At 42.3% G+C, this 18,936-nt stretch overlaps 1 protein-coding gene across 3 annotated transcripts in view; it reads right to left on the reverse strand.

Moving 5' to 3' along the window:
* TBX15 (T-box transcription factor 15) overlaps positions 1–18,936 on the reverse strand; it is a 102,480-nt gene that overhangs the window by 13,534 nt on the left and 70,010 nt on the right. For all 3 annotated transcript variants that reach the window (XM_067727433.1, XM_067727431.1, XM_067727432.1), the window contains exon 6: positions 11,981–12,045. In XM_067727433.1, coding sequence (XP_067583534.1) covers positions 11,981–12,045 — 65 coding nt within the window. The remainder of the gene's footprint in view (positions 1–11,980; positions 12,046–18,936) is intronic.

The following is an 18,936-nucleotide window of genomic DNA, read 5'->3' on the forward strand; positions in this document are numbered from 1 at the left end:
TTAGGGAGCTCAGAATAATAAGAGGATAGGCAGATAAAGCCATGCTGAGCCTTGATGGATATAAAAAATAGATAGGCCAGGCTTAGCTCTTACTGCCCTGTTTTGGAATGTTGGGGGCTCACCAGAACATCTTAGGATTCCCTTTAATGGCACGGGAGGCTCACTGCAAATGGCAAGGTCTCTATTGTTCCACCTCCTATTCCATTCTTTCCAGCAACATGTACCAGTGATGAGGACAAAATATTAGCTCAAGGACAAAGAACAGTCCTTTCTCATTTCATAATAAAGTGATAGAAGACTGTGAGGTAGCTATAATACACCGATATACTTCCAATGTTATATTTATTAAGGGAATAAAAAAATCAATGTTGATTTTATTTTCATAACAGGCAAAAAGACTATGGCAAAGGTATTAATAATTTTATTTAAGTAGTCAACGCTGTATAGGATAGCGACCATTTATCCAAATCTAATGATACCATCTTAGATGGAGAGTTATCCAGCCTCTGTTTGAGTATTTCCCAAGGAAAATATTTTGTTTGGGGACAGATCTGTTAGAAAGTTTTCTTTGACCTTGTGCTGAAGTATCTGAGGTAACTATTTCCCTCTGGTTCCATTACCAACGGGTAAATGGTAAGAGTGCCAAACACTTTCCACATCCTCATCAGGAAGACCTTCCTTAACTGTTAAGAACACAATGTGTGACACACCACATATGGACACACCCATGGTCCATCCAGTCCAGGTGTCTTCACAAGAAGGGTCTTTTTGGTGATGAAGTTGGGTGAGGGAGATGACTACCAAAATCTAATGGCTAAGTCCACACATTCCTTATCATACTTTACTAATCTGTTGTGGATCTATCTTTCATAGATTCATCCTGGACCTTACTGAATCTATTTATATATTCAGGGTGGATCTCTTTTTTAGGGAATTAATCCTATTTGTTTACTATATGCCACATCTTATTTGTCCTCAAACTCCATTAAGCTTCCTTGGATAGATCTAATTGTTCAGTAGTACTAATTCTATTTATCAGGATTGGGTGGAGTGCCACAGCAAGACAAGTATTAGCTAATTCACTCTCCACCAGGTTTTCCACCTCCCAGTACTTAGCACAATGCCTATTACCTGACAAGGCTTCAATTGATAGGCATTAAATTAATAAGTAAAGGAATTATTTGTATTACTATTTTTATTTATTTAATATTTATTACTATTTTTATTACTGAGTCACAATTTCCTGAACTTTAACCAGCAATCATTTTTTCTAAGCCTAAATCTTAGGAAAACAACTTGATATCAAATCAAGAATCTGGGGCTTCCCTGGTGGCGCAGTGGTTGAGAGTCCGCCTGCCGATGCAGGGGACGCGGGTTCGTGCCCCGGTCCGGGAAGATCCCACATGCCGCGGAGCAGCTGCGCCCGTGAGCCATGGCCGCTGAGCCTGTGCGTCCGGAGCCTGTGCTCCGCAATGGGAGAGGCCACAGCAGTGAGAGGCCCGCGTACCGCCAAAAAAAAAAGAATCTGAAGACAGAGAGAGTCCTCTAGAACTGGTGACTTGGGAATTGCTTCTACGTATAGCTATTTGTGCCTTTCTTGACTCAGGTCCCAGAGAGGTTTCAGTTTTCCTTTGGTTTCTTCTTTTCTGGTCATGGAATTTCTGACCTTCAACAGAGTCTGAGTTCCCTAGCAGAGGACAGTCATTTATACTCTCATCTTCTCTTATAAGAATCCTTGCCAACCACCTGTTGACATCTTCAGCCACTTGGATGTCTATTCAAAGTTTATACTGAGCAACACGTTGTTTACTTATTCATCATCACTGTATCCCAGTTTTATAAAACTTTATCTCAAGGTTCTTAAAAGTGAATTCATTGTCTAACAGATAAAAAAAAGTGGTGTTAGGTAACCACATGTCATTAACATATTCCACATGGTGGGCCTCTCCGGGTCTGCTGAACACCAGAGACCTGATGTCATCTCTTAAGTTTCCAATCAAAGATGATCAAATTGGCAAGTGTCCCCCTCTTGCTTACTTTCCCCTGTTTGCTCCAGTGACAACAGAGACCATATCCAAACCCCCTTTGTTAAGTCATTTGGCTGTAATCACCTCTCTGATTTCCAGGCCTCTTCTCTTTAGACTTTTCAGTCTGCTCACTGGCCAAACCAACAGAATGTACTGAAGAGGAGAGAGAAAAGGAAGGAAAGGAAGCAAGCCAAAGAGGTCTTTTGCAAATTGATGATGCCTCGAGATCAACTGATTTGGAAAAATAGCCAAAGTGCAAAGAAATATTCTTCCAACCTTCTCATTCAAAAAAAAAGCTGGGACCATCCTTTTGAAGTTCAGCAAACATATGATAATTATAACAATTACAACTACATTCATGAACCTGTTAGGTAACACACCAATGCATAGTTTCTGCTTTTTATTTCTCTTGAGATAGAAAATTATTTTTTATGTTTCTTTCATTTATTTTCTTTGTAATCCTGACATCTGACTCTCTTTGCTGGTGATACCGTTAACAACAGGAACCTATGCTAGGGATTGATAAGATCACTGGTTATCTCTCAATAGAAGACAGTCAAGGACTAAAGGAAGTCTACTGAGATGGGGTCTTGAAGTCAAAAAGGGGTTATCCAATCAGGAAAACAATTATGTGCTAGGTTCAAGAGATATAAAGGCAAAAAAGACACAGGGTGTTTACCCTTAAGGAGAATCCTGCTCAACAAAAAGATAACAACATGTAAATGACTAATTTCTGAACTGTGTGATAGATGCTACACTGGAGATGTGTAGACAATGCCATGAGGCACTGAGCAAGATGTACTGAATATACCTGGAAAACCCAAGGGGGATTCCATAAAAGACCAGTTGTTTAAGGTTAATGTTACAGGGCACTCAGTAGTTTTCCACACAGACAAGAGGCAGAAAGAGCTTTCTTAGTAGAGTTAATAGTATATGCAAAGACGTGGAGGTATGGAAGAGAAGCCATGTTCTAGGAACTGAAAATAGTTCAGGGTGACTGGAGCTCCAGGTGTGAGATGGGGGCCGGGGGTGGGGGGAGGCAGGCGGACACCATGGGTATTTATTCCACGTGAGGCGCTTGGATTGTATCCCATGGGCGATACTATGCCCCTGAACTCCTTTTCTTTCTCCTCCTGTTCCAACATTTGAAAAGACACAAAACCAGAATATACTGTTCTTTCAAATCTAATCACCATGTGGCAACTTTCTAATCCTTTTCCTTAGACTGTCATTGGTCCACTGAGGTTAGGTCAAACCTTCCACACATCCCTCTCCTTCACTGGATCTGGAATTCGCTCCTATCTTTAGATTCCTCAGGGTTTTTATTGTCCAGAGATATTCTTAAAGACCTCCCAGTGGAGGTCTGCAAACTGGCAAAAGAGCCATCAATTCAAAACTTGGCTTTAGATGTACAATAAATATATCTACCTGATGAACTGGATGTCACTATGTGCTTTACAATGGTTTGGACGAACACGTGTCCAATGGACAGATGACTGGAGTTGAGTTAAAACTGTTCCTTGCCCAGTGATTCCCAACTTGGGAATCCTGTCCCCACTTGGAGTCTGAATAGGTAGCGATGGTGGTCCATAAGGAGTTTTCGCTGCCTCAAGAAGTACGAGAAAAATCCTTGATAACACAAAGCAGGCTGCCTAAAACGTTAAGTTTCTTTGCATTTGACTGGCATGGTCTCACTTTAACTTAGTAATACTAAATCACACAAGGGGCAGATTAGCATAGTGGTTAAGAGCACAAGGTCAGGAGCCAGACTGCCTGGGTTCCAACTGCAACCCTGCCGCTTACTAGTGCAGTGTTGCCTAGTTGTATAACCCTTTCACGCCTAAAGTCTCCCTACCTGTAAAATGGGGATAATGATATTATCCCCTCCTAATTGTAACTTAATAAATGCATATTGGTTAAAGACAAACTATTTCAAAACAAGAGAGAAAATACAATGAAAGCGTGAGGACCATTGGTCTAACTCAAGTAAAAGAAATCCCGCCATCTGCTCAGATTGTGATCTGTAACACGAGAAAACACTTTTCCTTCACTGGGATTCAAAGCTGTGTCAGCCCCCTGGCTCTGGATTGAATGTGGAAGGACCTCTACGTTACCTAATTTCATTTCTCATTCTCTCCTCTAAAAACAAAAAAACGTGTCCCTCAAGCCTCTTTAGGCCTCATTATCTTGCAGATATTTCAGATTCCAATATGTTAGCCATTAAACAGACGTCTATCTGTTAGATGACACCATCCCTGGGCAAGAGCCATAGATAATAAAACAACTGCCAACTTTCTCTGGCAAACCCACATGGCCAAGAGGACAATGGTGGAAAAGATTCATGACAGAGGAGGGAGAACAAATAACAAGGCAGAGAAAAATGTTAAATACTGGTTGAAAGACCGTAAGCCAGGGGACATGAAAAACAACTAATGCCTGGATGAATAGGAGGAGTCTGGCAGGATGCTGCTGCCAGAGTCCAGTATGGAGCCAGCTACCTTGAACTGCAGATGCGGCAAGGCCTGCAGGGGAGTCCAGCACTGATTACTTCCATAGATCTGCCGAATAGCACCCATGCCAGGGATAACAAGAGTATACACAGTCTACAGGGGCTAGTGAGACTGCCAGGAATGAGCAGGATGAGATTGGCTGGAAAAATACAGCCAATGGCTCTAGGGAGAACAAATGAAAATAGAGAAATTGAAAGTGAGAGAGATAGTTGGAAAGTTGTGCTGGTTGAAGGAAAGCGAGTGGTCAGCTCCTTGGCTCTAAGCTTGCCTTCAGGAGTGAGTGGGAAATGGAGGTGGACAAGGGCAAGCTATGCCTATCAGAGGAGTGAGACCTCATTCTCTGGATGTTGTCACTGGCTGGCTTTGCAAATTCTAAAAGGTAATACCTCACTGTACTCAGTCTTACCGTCAGTAAATGGGAAACGCTTTACCAATACCGATCAACTCAGAGGTAAAAATAGAAAACTTGGACCACAGATACTAAATGAAATGATTCTTACTATTATTTGTATGCGTATGATTTGATGCCTAGAAATAAATTTACAAGGTTGAACTATATGAAATTGCTAATATCTTCCTATTTTTGACCTACAACTAAGGAAATTTTGTATGTTCAGCTTAATAGCTAGATAAGGGTGTAGACAAGATTTGAGACACTTAGTTATACTAGAGAAATCTACCAACAGATTGATACTAGAGACCCACCCTGTACCTTGACTCCCAGAGAAAAGTTGTTTCTTTTGGATCTAAGCAAGGATGATCCGGCCCTGGGGCTAATCTTTTTTCCTCTTCCCTCCTGTTACCTTTCAGCACTCTAATTCCTCATCTCACAGTCCTCTTTCTGTCTGCATACTTGTCTTTGTGGGGTGTTGTGAGGAGGGGCTGGACCTTGACAGGAGTTCCCATCGTGCCAAGGAGGTGGCTCTTCACTCTGTGAACATGGCCTTGGGACAGCAGCTGCTTAAGAGGAGGCATCACAAACAAATCTTTACTCCCAAATACTTTCCCCACAACCAGTAGAGAGTCCTTCCTTTGGGTTAAGTCTTAGCCTCGTTAAGCATCCTCTTCCAGCAAGTAAATACATCCATTCCTGTGATGTACCGAATGGCTCCATTTTTAGATCACCATCCCCCGACACATGTAAGGGACACTAGGCACTGGAAAGACTGTCACCAGCCACATTCCCAGCAAACAGCAGTGCTTGCTGGAAACACTCTGAGAATTAGCTCAGACTCAGTGCCTCCTACACTTCAAGCTGCAAGCCCTATTGTTTTTTTAGTGAGGGGCAACCTATTAAAACTACTTTCCCATGTAAACCAACCTCCCCATAATACAGGGCCTGCCACTGGCCCTTTCTGACAGTCCCTGCCTTGTGGAACTTGAGTGTCCTTGTTCAAGCCTCCAGGGGAGAACTCCACAGAGACAAAGACACCCTCCAAAAAAGCTGCAGCAACTCCCTGGACTACAGAAGGGCCACTCCAAGGGGGAAACTGTCATGCAGCCATAGCAGTGGCTCCTGGAGCACCAGGCCAGTAAGGAGCATCTGGAGGAAACCATGTCACCTGGGACAATCCCCCTTGCCGTTGTTTTAGATACTATGGAAGCTGGAAGTACAGGTAAATCCCAAGGTCAAGACAGGATGAAGGTTGCTGACAGAGGAGAACCCAGGGTCACAGAGTCCACGGCACCTCTAAAACAAGTTCATAGAACCTTCACTCCACTTGACAGGTCATAACTTTAATCCTCCCCTCTTTACGTATGTGTTTTTGCTTCGGAGGAAGTCGCTGGGAATTATATAAAAGTTCCCAAGCTTACTCGGGCTTTCGGTAAAATCTCGGCAGCCGCTCCTCACAGGGACAAAGTTTTCACTTTAGATGTGGGCTGAGACCCACAGAGTCTTTCCTTATGCTCATCTGTCTATCCCCTTTCAAGTGCAAGGTCTCTGCAGCGGCAATTCTCCCTCTAGCTGAGCACAGTGGGCTCCCCAGGCACGTGGACAGATAGACATCCCGAGGCTGCTTCTCAACCGTGAGACTCAGTGCAGAGACGACTGCTTCTCTTCAGCCTCACGCCCTTCATCTTCTCTTTGTAAAGAACTGAACCATTGGGGTGGCCATCACCAAAGATGTCATTTGACCTCTCAGTTTGCTACTGAGTGACCTTTCTCAACCAAACCTCACTCTGCTTGGGCTCATCCTCTGCGAGCCCTTCTTTCCTGAGGCTCATGCCTCTGGAACTTGCTGGGTGTCTTCCTTCTCCAGGGAGCCAGGCAGCACAGACATGCACCCACTGTGCAGAGCCAGCTCAGATGGCCTGAAGGGTGTGCATGTCTAATCTACAGTTAAGCTAAATCAGTGTCTTCCAGCAGCAGTCCGTCTCAGATTTGAATCAAAATTGCCCTTAATCTTTCAAACAAAGACTATTTATAGATTCACTCTTTCTTCCTTTCTCGGTTAGTATCTAAAACTAGCTCCCCACTCTTTCTCTACCTGACTCACCCTTAGTTGGGGTAAGGCTTTCTCACTCCCGAGGTCCTGGTTTTTAACTTCTCTGCCACTCGTCAACTCTGTTCAATGTTTTGTAACTAAATGTATGATTATTATTTTACTTTATATACCTGGCACTACAGGAAAAGAAATCTAAGAACAGGAAGTTGAAAAAGGTAGACTTCTTTCTTCAAAGGTCTTCATTCTAGCAGGGGCCAGACAGAACCCAGGAACACAGACCACACGACAAAACTTATTGTCAGGCCGAGGGAATCTATTTTCCCCCAGGAACAAGAAGGTGTTACTGTCTCCTCCTTATAGGAGGAATCTCCCACAGGTAATGCTGGATATCGCACCATGGGGCTAGGCCTGTTAAAGGTAAATATATATTGACCCTTTCACCCAAAGCTATATTTGGGCCACATAATTTCTGAGAAGTCTAGAAGGAAGAACAATTTAGACATAAACAATTTCCCTCCCATTGCAGAGACAATGCCTGGAAGCAAAATCTGTCAGTGTTTCCACGCCAAAAGAACCATATGTCTACTACTCTTCTCCATAACATGAACACACACACACACACACACACACACACACACACACACACACACACACTTTGGTGGAGACTTCTAATGAGGGACACAATTACATGGGAATGAAAAGTAGCAGCTCCGTAAGTAAAGGCTGAAGGGTGGTGACCTTCTCACACTGCAGCGTGAGAATGACATTTCTTAAAGAATCAGGAGGAACTATCATGGGCTCCGATGACGGTGATATCACAGAGCTGACACAGTGAACTCACTAGGACTCCTGTTGGGGTTCTGCATGGCCCAATGGATATCATCCCTTGTCCTCATTTGAACTCAGAATAAATTTCCAAGAAAGACCTAGGAGACTGATGTAGTAGAGACCAAAATACCAGTTTTATTATTGATAAAAAGTGTCTGGAGACTATAACATAGGTGTGAAGGCTGAAGGAGTGAGCCAGAACTCCCTGAAATAAGCTGACTTCCCAGAGCTGCAGGCCTCCTCTGCTGGGCTTACCACACAGTGGGAAGAGCCCAGATGGTACACTTTCTGCAGACAAGCGGGTCCTAAAGAGTTCCAGACTCAGCAGTCACATCAGTCACCTTGGTTCCCACTGAGGGGAAGGAGAAAGTGATGGGGCTAGAAGCCAGGAATACTTCTCATGGATATCTCTTTTCATTCTAATAAGAATGGGGACTAAGTGTCCTGGCCACAGCTGCCTCAAGTTCTTCTCCACACTCAGAGGGCACTGTTGTGAACCCAGCCAGCTTCTGATTGCCCTGCAGTGAGAGGCTTGCAGGATGAGAGAGACTCATGAGAGGCATTTCAAGAGAGTGCAGTGGGCGGCTGTGTCCTCCCCAGCTTTCCTCTCACACTCCCTTCTGGAGCCTCGGGATCGCACTGGCATGGATTGAGATCGACAAACCTGAACGTGTTTTGGTTTGAGGTTTGGCAATTTCTGTAACTCCAAAGTATTCCACAAATGTTTTGTGTTCTACAAAACCAAAAAATATTGGCCAAGCACTTTCCCCCCTAATTTTTAAGCTCACGTGTTTTTCAAGGAAATGTAATCCGTATGTTTGGGGTACATTTCTATGCAACTCATCAAACCATGCTCGTCTGTACGAGTCATTTGATGTCTAAAATGCATGGGGAAAATCACAGATTGATGAGAAGCACTGTGTTAGCACAAGCAGGGCCAGCGATGGGGCACTGGTGGGCACTGCTGGGAAGGCGGTGAACTAACTGGATTCTGGTTTTGGCACAGGCCACCTCTTCCCAAAGATTTATAAATAATCCCCTATATCCTCAGCCATCAATTTTCGCATCTGCAAAATGGCATTAATAATTCTTGCCCTCATCCTTCAGGCAGCTAGTGAGAGTTAAAGTGTGATTATCAGGTAATTTTGAGCTTTTTAAAGAGAAAATATAAGGGCTTCAATACTTGTCCCAACAAGTTGATTTTAGTCTAGCTTCCCAGAGTGCTGGAGGATGAAATGGCTTCTACCTTCCCTAATTCATCCTTGTCCCTTCATGACACAGGTGACTTCAGTCTCCTCATATCACAGTTTCACCTGCTAGGGACGTTCAGCCTGACTTCCTGTCCTTGACTATGGAACCCTTTTTTGGGATATAGGAAGTAAATGACACAGTCATGGGGAAGAGTCTACACACACAGAGAATATAGGTTGATTTACGTGGAAAAGAGAAGGTTCTGGCTACTTGAGTAGGATCTTTAAGTGGATGAAGGGGGGTTAGAGAAAGAGCTCTATTCTCGGTATCTGTTGAAGATAAGTCAAGTTTAAACTGTTAGCATGATAAAGCACAAAGTGCACAGACTCTGACATCAGATGGACTTGGGTTTTCATCCCTTCTTCAATTTACTGTGTGACACTAGGAAAGCTGCTTAAACTCTCGGAGCCTGTTTCCTCATTTGTAAAATACAGGTTGCTTTAAAGATCAGAAAGAATGTAAGTAAAAGGTCTGGAACACAGTAAGTGTTCAATCACAAATAACTTCTATAATTACTGATATTACTTAAAACAGCCTGCAGATTTAATAGGACATAATGAAGAATTTCCATGCGATCAGAAATAAATAAATAAGGCACTGACATGGGCTAATGAAGATGCATAGTTTTGCTTTCCTGGAGTTCTTACAAAGAAGAGCAGCCCACCAGGCAGGACAGGCAAGTAACTGTCTGTCCTGAGCAGTAAGATATTCACCAGCCTTAAGGCAGACACAGGCCAGGGCCAAATGATGTGTCAAGGTCCTTTCTAGCCCAGTGAGAGGACAGAAGAACCTTGGGACTTTAACTGAGCTGTCATCACAATTTCCCAACCAGAGACAAATGCTTCAAGACACAAGGTCTTAATCTCAAGATTAAAGCGTGGCTCCAATTCCCAGCGCAAGCTCTAATGCTGGTCAATACAGCCACTCTATTCCAATTTTCTGTTCTAAGTCATGCCTCTGAAAAACAAGGAATCCAATGGGATGACAAAGCAAAGAAAAAAGAGACAAAAAGCAAGCAGTCTTTGGAGTGCCAAGAATAAAATAAACAAACACTAAATGCCACTGGAGATGCAGAAGGAAAGAAAAAGAAAGTAGTTGGATAACTGAAGTCAGTAGGGTTGGTCTCTGGAGACAGATGGTGATGTCTAGAGTGGAAATTCTTAACTTTTGGTCATAGACATTTTTGAAAATTTGAAGAAAGCTGTAAACCTCTCCCCAGAAAAATGCACACGGCTCATCCACACACACGTTTCCTTTCGATATCTGGGAACTCACAGAACTCCTGAAATGCATGCGTGGACCCCAAGCTAAAGATCTTAAACACCCTAGAGGCTTCTTTATGAAAGGCCAGCTTCTATTTGAGCTCCTTATCACTAACAAGTTCCTCAATAAGCCCAGAAGGCAGAGCCCTGAAAAGGAGGCAACAGGAAATGGCTCACAGGCATGTTTTGTGACCTGGACATGGAATAGAAACTAATTGGGAGGAAGAGCACTGTCTATCTGAAATGGAAGGAATAAGTATTGGCTTCTTCATTGGCTAAATTTTGAAAACAAAGGCCTCTTATTTTAAACAAAGAGTCATTAACTGGAAAGCATTCAGCCTGGAGTCCATATGCCTGAGGCTATACAACTAACCAGTTGCTTGACCTAGAAAATATTACTCAATTTTGTCATCTTCAAACCAGAAGTTCAAGTGAATTTTACTCAATAGATGTGACCTTAAAAAATTCTGAGGAAAATAAAATTTTAAAGAAATCTAAGTGTATTTTAAATATGATAAAAGTTTCATAAAAAGTGCTTTCATATTCATTTTGTAAAGAAAATGATCACTACACACATCTGATTTTTAGCATAAACTAGGTTCTAATATAATGTGCTACACAGTTCACGAGGTGATTCTAAATATAATATTAGATAGTTTATCTGAAAACTCTTGAAGAGAAAATAGCAAAGATAAATCCTGACAAACTGTGTCATTCAGATGTAAAAAAAAGGCCCCCAAATTAGGAAAATGTCTGAACATTAAAGTAAATAGTTATTGCAAGGTCTACACACTTACAGGACACATGTGTCATATTTGCTGTTTCAGTATAGTTCATATAAAATGAAATTTTCTGATTGAATAATCTTCGATGTATCTGCTTTCCCTGCCAATTTCAGCTCTCTCCTAACTCTCTGTGAATAACAGATTTTAATTTTATATATGAAGAATGAGACAGGAAGGATTTAGACAGAAGCAGAGTTAACCAGAAAAATACCACAGTCCCTAAGGCTCTTTACAACAGGCACAAATAGTCCTACAAACGTCACCAATTCCTAAGAGTTCCACAGTATAACAACCTAATCATAACGATGATGCTGGGTCATCAAGAAAGAGTGTTCTATAAACTCTCTTTACTAAAGCAGAAAACATCTAGTAGAGTTTGGAAACATTTCCTAGGAGAAAAATGGTCAATTTTTAAACGAAGTTTTAGCTCTTACAGGGAATACTTTTCTGAAAAATTTTATTTGTCCACAATTCCTTTTTCCTGATAATGAAAAATAAAGGAGATATTACTATAGTTGCTGTAGCCACCTATAGACACTTATCAGAAAAAGTTGCAATCTTTTAATGACAATAAATCACTGTCAAATTTGTTTTAAGTGACTAAATTACCAAGTAGGATGCAGGGAGAAAAACACCATGAGGGATTCAATCTGATGATTTACAGTGTGTTAACAAAGAATTTGGAGAGTTCAACCTTTGGGGGGCAGCTTTTTGATTCTTGCATTCATTTCTCTTTGCCTGTGGCAGCACAGTTGCCTAGCATGCAAACGTTCTCCAAAAAACCAGAGCCAGAAGCCACCAATGGGGCTTGGAGAAAAGAATGTCATATAGAAAAGAAAGGTCAGTGAGTCTCTTGCCCACTTTGCTCACCTGTTTCTTCCAGAATCTCTGAATCCTTTAGCAAAAGGGTTTCTGTCGATTTTTAATCTGGTGATCTGGAAACAAACAAAAAAAGCATGAATTGTATTTATATTAACTGACTTCTTTTTTGGTTGCTCCTAGAACGTTAGTAAAAATCACTCTGTCAACAACAGCTGTTGTTTTTATTTCGTTTCCTCTTAGTGTGAGATTTAGATTGAAGTTGATACAGGACTTGGTCCTGGCACACAGACGTCTGACCCATCGGACCCACATCTCCCTAAAAACCAAGGTTTTCCCAGTATGCGACTCTGTAAGCTCTCTTCTGCTCACCATCCTTGCCCCAAAATGGTGATAAATCACTTGCCCAGACAAGCAAAGGTGTCAAAATGGAAAATTGGACAGTGGTCAGATCCATAGTGCCTGACACACAGGAGACAGTTGAAACATGCTTGTTGAATGAATGAGTAAATGAATGAGTGAGCAAGTGAGTGAAGAACGAATGAATGGGTTCAGTCAATCCAATCAGTGCAATCAGGTCACCAGACAACATGCCTCAGCCTGAAAGAACCAAATAGTTGACTGCGTTTCCCATTTCACTTAAGTTGTGCCTTTCTTGCCGCTAGGGGTTGTTCATTTGATGACCTAAAATGGTCTTGTAAAAGACACAAAAAAGTAGCTGGACTTTTGTCAAGGTTGCATCCAAAGAAAAATCTACAAATGTGGGACGGGATGGGGCAGGACACAGTGCAACTCACCCAGTCTCCAAGTCCCACAAGCCAATCAGAAGAAACAAAGAAGCAGCTTCATAAGGCTAAGCAAATCCAGTGCAAACAGTTGTATGACCTGGGTTGGATGAGTCCTTAGTAGACATCTGGTTCGACCTCCACTCAGTGCAAGAGTCCCTCTCTATTGCATCCTATCTTAGTCCCCTCCCACTCTGCAACCGTATATATTACCCTCTCGCCTCCAGACTAGAATGGCCTGACCAACGAATTCCATCTGCGCTCTTGTGTTTCCGCCTTTAGCCTTTGTCATGGAAGCCATTTGGATACCTTCTGTCTGAACCTGATGTTAATGACTCGCTACATTCAAGCGATAGAGACTTAGAGGTGGGGGTTAAGGAGCTCAGGAAAGGAGGAAAGTCACTCTCAATAGAAGGTAATTCTGAAAGGAAGGGGATCTCATTTTCAAGACCCTCTTCCCATTTCTGATCACTGTAGAATTTATCACTAGGATGGCTGAAGTTGTTTCTTGGGTTGCAAATCTTTCCAAGTCCCTCTTCTGTCTCACTTCGTCAGAGTGGAATTTCCTAAAGCCACATTCTAAATAGGTCTTTAAAACGCAGTGTGAGATTCTGACAGACTCTGACTTGAAAGTACCAAAATTTTTTTTCCCCCTAAACGTCCTTTGCCTCTAGAGTGGCACACTAATAATGTAGTACTCATAATGAAGCAAAAGCAATTTTACATCTATTTCATAGACCAGAGCAGGAGCCTGAAGCGTTGGCTTTCTAAAGTCTAGCGTCTGCCCTGTGAGTATTGTATTGAGTTTAAAGATTGTCACTGCTTTTCTGTTGTTGACTTAAAATCAGTTCTTTCTTCCTCCATAATCCCCAGCAATAAACCACACACCATATTTTCTTTTCAAGTTGGGGTTATAATATTTTATTTTCTCCTTCAAGTTGGCTTATCCTGTCTGACTCCTTTATGATAGGGGTTTCTGATATATGATTGTGCTGCTATGTTTTGGGGGCACAGACCCCTGTAAATATAACGACCTTCTATTTCACGGTCCTGGGAGAAATGGTTGAAAACCAGTTCCCCAGAGCTCCCTGTATCACAGGCCAAGGAGTCTGCATGGAGATTTAATAGACAAATGACACCAAATGTTAGGAAACACAACACCTCTCTACTTGTTTCAAAGTTTTTATTGTGGGATTTGGACCGCTTTATGAAGAGTGTGATCGTGCTACTCGTTATTCATTTATTATCAAGTGCCTTTTGTGTGCAAAGCAATGTGACAGGTAGCACAGATGACAACGTGGCAGACAGTCAGTATACGGCTGTGTATCATCCCCCCCAAGAAATTTATAATTGAGGAGAAAAAAGAAGACATACATATTAATAATTACAATGTAAAACAGAAAGTGATAAGGTTTGAAATAAATGTAAAGTGCCCCAAGAGCTTAGAGGAAGCAGTAATTGCTCCGAGCTGAAAGGCTCTGGGGTTTCACTTTAGTGGAAGCACGTGAGCCAAGCTGGGAAGGATGCATAGGATTTTCATGAAAACTGCAAAAAGGGGAGAAAGGAACAAGGGAAGCATTTCAGAAAAAAGGTCCTATGTAAGCCATAGAATTGAAGTGGGAAGGAATGAAGCATTTTTGAGAAACACTGAAGATTCCAATTTGACCAGAGCACAGGGTACAGGAAGAGAAGCAGTGAGAAAGAAAGCTGAGATGCTGGCCTGAGGCCACATCATGAAAAGCCTTTACTACCCTGCAGACATTTAGATATCTTATAGGTAGAAGAGAGCAATTCTAGCTATCCAAACCAAATTATGATCCCAGTTAATGCTTGTGCTGACAACTTAGGCTCTATCTACAAATAGCAAGGGTAACAATGAGAGTATTTTGGAGGAATAAATCAATGTATTCACAACCTCAATAATCCTTAGTTTCTAATAGTCCCATGGTTTCCATATCAAGAAACTCCTGGTAGACTCAGTATAGAAAGGGATGCAAATGACAGCTTGCTGTCCTACAGGAGACAAGGATGTTGCATAAGGTGAATTCTCATCAGGTAGAAAAAGAAGTAAAAATCCTCCCCTTCCACTCCACTGGAACATGAGAAGAGAGGAGAGAGACAGAAGAGAAGCAATCAGTTAGACTTACATGTGCCTTAGCTTTCTACTCAAACCAAAAGCCAAGGGCGGTGGGGGAGACTCAGAGGAACACGGGCAGGGTCACCTCCATACACACATGGGGGTGGCTGCACCAGTATAAGTGCTGTAGGAAGAGGCCTGAGTTAGGATCCCCAAGCCTTCCATGGCCCTTCGGCAGTGGGTCAGGGACTCAGAGGTCCTCACATGCCATGACAGGGAAGGCAGGGTGACCCCGACATAGAGGTGCTACAGTGCAGACAGGAGTCAAACAGAGGCCCTGGATGAGAACTGAGGTGAGGCTGAGTCATTCAGGGAGGCCCAGGAGGTCCAACTGAGGCAAGAACACAAAAGCACAAGGTCAGCAGTCTCCTGCCAGTAAAACAAATCAACACAAGGAACCCCAGGACCAGCCCAGACCTGACCCCACTCCAGCAGAGGCCAGTGAGGCCCAGAGAACAGCACAGGGGTCCACAAGCAACCACAGTGAGGGCTCAGAAACCTCACTGCCTCCACCCCTGCCCATGCACCGTACATCTAGAGGCCGTCTGGAGGAGGAGGCGAGGCCCATTTGAATAGTTAATTTTCAACCCTCCCCTCAATTATATTTATCAACTAGGCTCAAATATGGCGGTCGATCTCCACCTCGTCACCTTAGACCAGGTCAGTGTCGTATTTTGACTAAACTACTCTAAATACTCTTCAAACTGATCTCCCTTCTTCCACTCTTTTCCCTGTCCAATCTCTTCATTCAGCAACCAAAGCGATCTTGGTTAACGCACCATAGTTGGACGATGTCATTCCTTCAGTGCCTACCACTATGCTCAGAATTCAATCCAAACTCCTTGCCTGGCCTTGCGGGGCCAGCATGCCCTGACCCCTGCCTATCTCTCCATCCCCACCCACCCTCCCCTGACTCTGGCCCCCAGGCTCCAGGCAACCTGAGCTGCTCTCAGTGCTGGCATGTGCCAAGCTCTTTTCCTGCTCAGATTCCTCACGTGCACTCTACCTCCAGACTGAAATGCTCTCTTCTGTACTCTTCATATAGCTGACTCCTCATTCTAAGTCTGAATCTAAATGTTATCTCCTGAGAGGCATCTTCCTTGACCCATCCCTCCAAAATAGGATATTTCTGCCACTCTCTTTAACTACACCCTCTTTAATTCCATCTTTACTCTTAACCCAGTTGGTAATTATACATTTATTTTGTTGTTTACATATTTACTATGTGTCTCTCCCCCTAGACTACAACTAGGAACCCTGTCTATTTGATATACCATTTTATGAAACAGAACCGAATATGACATGCTATTCATGCTCAATGAATATTTGTTCAGTGAATGCATGGAGTGAGGGAGTAAATGAATGAATGAGGATGCGGGAAACAGAAATCACCAGTCCCAAAGCCATCACAAGCCTTAGAGGATACAAATCAAACAACTCCCCCAATCCCATTTGCTTTCACTGTAGGCATTACAGACAAAAGTCTTGAATGTCTTTCCAGTCAGAACAAGGTCTATTAGTAACTTCCATCATAGCTAAAGCTATGCCACAGCAGTCATGCTCAAACTTGGTCTGATGATAATGAGGCAACATGGAAAATACAGAGGCTGTGGAAGCATTTTTCTTCCCTGATTTTCTTTCCATAACCTTATACTGATGTGTATAGTCTGAGTTATTGAAGACTATGGGATATAAGGGGGTAATTACTGGCTTGCCACCATTCATTTTAATCATTTTCCCTCACTATTTTGCCTAGTAACATAGAGGCAGTTAATAAATGAGGTATACCTCACCATGCACAGTGCAGACAGAAATAGCACAACCTACAAAGAAAATGAAACCTGAATATTCTCAGTATAATTTTACAGGACCAAGGCTCAAAGAGACTTCCCTTATTAACACTCTTATTCTTATTTTTTTTTACCATATTGCTTGAAAAGCATTCCATCAGGATAAAAAAAAAATTTTAAGCCAACATAAAAAAAAATTCTGCACTAATTTGATTGGAAAGTTAGAGCAAAACCGGCTCAATAGTTCAGGATCTAATGAGTGGCTCAGAAATCCTATTGAATTTGCTTATACAACCCTGGCTGTGGTTTCAGACTTCCTATGTAGTTCATGTAGCCAATTCTCATCAAGAAATAAGACTGTATTACCTGAGGAGAACATGGCTGTGTCATTTTGAAATCTAGTTTCCTGTTTGGAAAAAAGAAAAACAAATCAAGGTTCAGCAGTCTTTTTCCCTTAGAAAAGACAAAGACTCTGCAATGGAAATTTCCTGCTAATTCCATGAGGCCATATTGGCGTCAGCTTCTTCCAAGGAAAAGCATTAAGTGTAGGATCACCTTTATTCCCACTTCTACCACCTCGTTCTCCATGATGAGAGTCTGGGCATGGTGTACTTTCCTCTCTGCGATAAGCCTGCCAAGTTGGCACTCCAAGAGCAAATAATAGTAATAATAACTTCAGTATGCTAGCGGCCCTGGGAGTCTATGCATCAGTCAGCAAGGGTGAGAAGGAATGGGAAGGGGGGAAAGAAAAGCATAATCTATTTCATGAAAATAGAAACTCTTTCTTCATACTTCACTCCTACTTATATCCAAGGAAGCAGAACCATGGATACATAAGGAAACTGGTAGTAGAGGTATGCTGGCTAATTATTCAGTCATTTTCCAAGCATGTAGTCAGTACTATGCATAGACTATAACTATCTTAGAATTATGGAAATGGAAGGGTCCTTCCTCCTCATTAGTGGTTTTTGGGCTTCAAAATGTCATAGGCCAATTCTAATCCCCTCCCCTTCCAACATGTGAAGGATCAACAATGGCATTACAATTTTTTATTCTACCAGATAAAGAGAATTAACAGCTCTCTATTATCTCCTGCCATCATTATTCCATAAAATAAATGAGATTTTAGTAACAAACTGAAGCCCAGAAAGAGAAAATAGCTTGCTCAGAGTGACACAGGTAGCTAGTGGAGAATTTAGGACCAAAACCCAGGTCTCCAAATTCCTAACCCATTGCTATCTGTGGAACAGGACACTGTCTTTCCTTAGGAAGGCTAGGCAACAGCTCATTTCAGTTCCGTTCCCTCCATTGTCCTTCCTGACTTGTGCTCCTCCGAACAAGTCCCTGAGAGCAATGAGGATCTATCGCTGACTCTTCTCTCTTTCCTTTCTCATAGCTTTCCTAACCCTTCCCTTTAAAAAAAAAATGAAGTAAACAACTTTGCTTTAAAATATTATTTGTTCTCAATCTAGAAGGTTGAAGGAAATAAAAACACAGTAATCACTGAATATAGCTCACAAAAGAGAACAGTTTATGCTACCCAGCCTCTTCATGACAAGTCTGAAAATTATTGTTAGGTAACAGATCTGACTTACAGGATGCAGACCTCAAGACTCCTGGGGGAGAGACCTGAGGTTAGTTTGCTTTATTAGAAGGCACTGTATCCTATTAAATCATATCTACGCAGCTAAAGGGAATGTTAAACAATCACACTTGATTTACCCAGGGACTGGAGGCTTGTTAAACAGGCAAAAGCTGTTATCTAGATTTTAAAATGGGCAGAATTGAGAATGACTCATCTATTTTGAATGTCAGCACATCATGAATTCACTAACGTGACATGAGAACAGAGAGATCAAGGTAGTTACCTATTGAATATAATACCTTGGAGAGCCCACGTAGCTCCTCCAATTCCCAAGAATCTACTTTCTTCTTAATGAGCACTTTATTCTTTAAAATTGCCTCTATTCCCCACTAGCCTTCATGCCTGTGCAGGTGCAGGTATTTAGCAATGTAGGCTGACTACTGACAATTTGATGCCAGGTTTGTGTCAGTGACTTAATGCAGGTTCCCTCCTCTAGTCCTTATAATTCTATGAGGCCAGGACATTTTCAGACCAGGAAACACAAGTTGAAAGGGGTTAAGAAACTTGCTCAAGGTCACACAATTCACCAGTGAAAAGGTCAGAAACCAAACTAGATATGCCTACTACCAAGTCCCATGATCTTAGTCATGGCATCCTACCCCCACCAAACCACCACTGCCCCACTCAAGTCCAAATATAGACAAAATATT

This window comes from Pseudorca crassidens, chromosome 2 (assembly GCF_039906515.1).
Source record: "Pseudorca crassidens isolate mPseCra1 chromosome 2, mPseCra1.hap1, whole genome shotgun sequence".
Classification (NCBI taxonomy): domain Eukaryota; kingdom Metazoa; phylum Chordata; class Mammalia; order Artiodactyla; family Delphinidae; genus Pseudorca; species Pseudorca crassidens.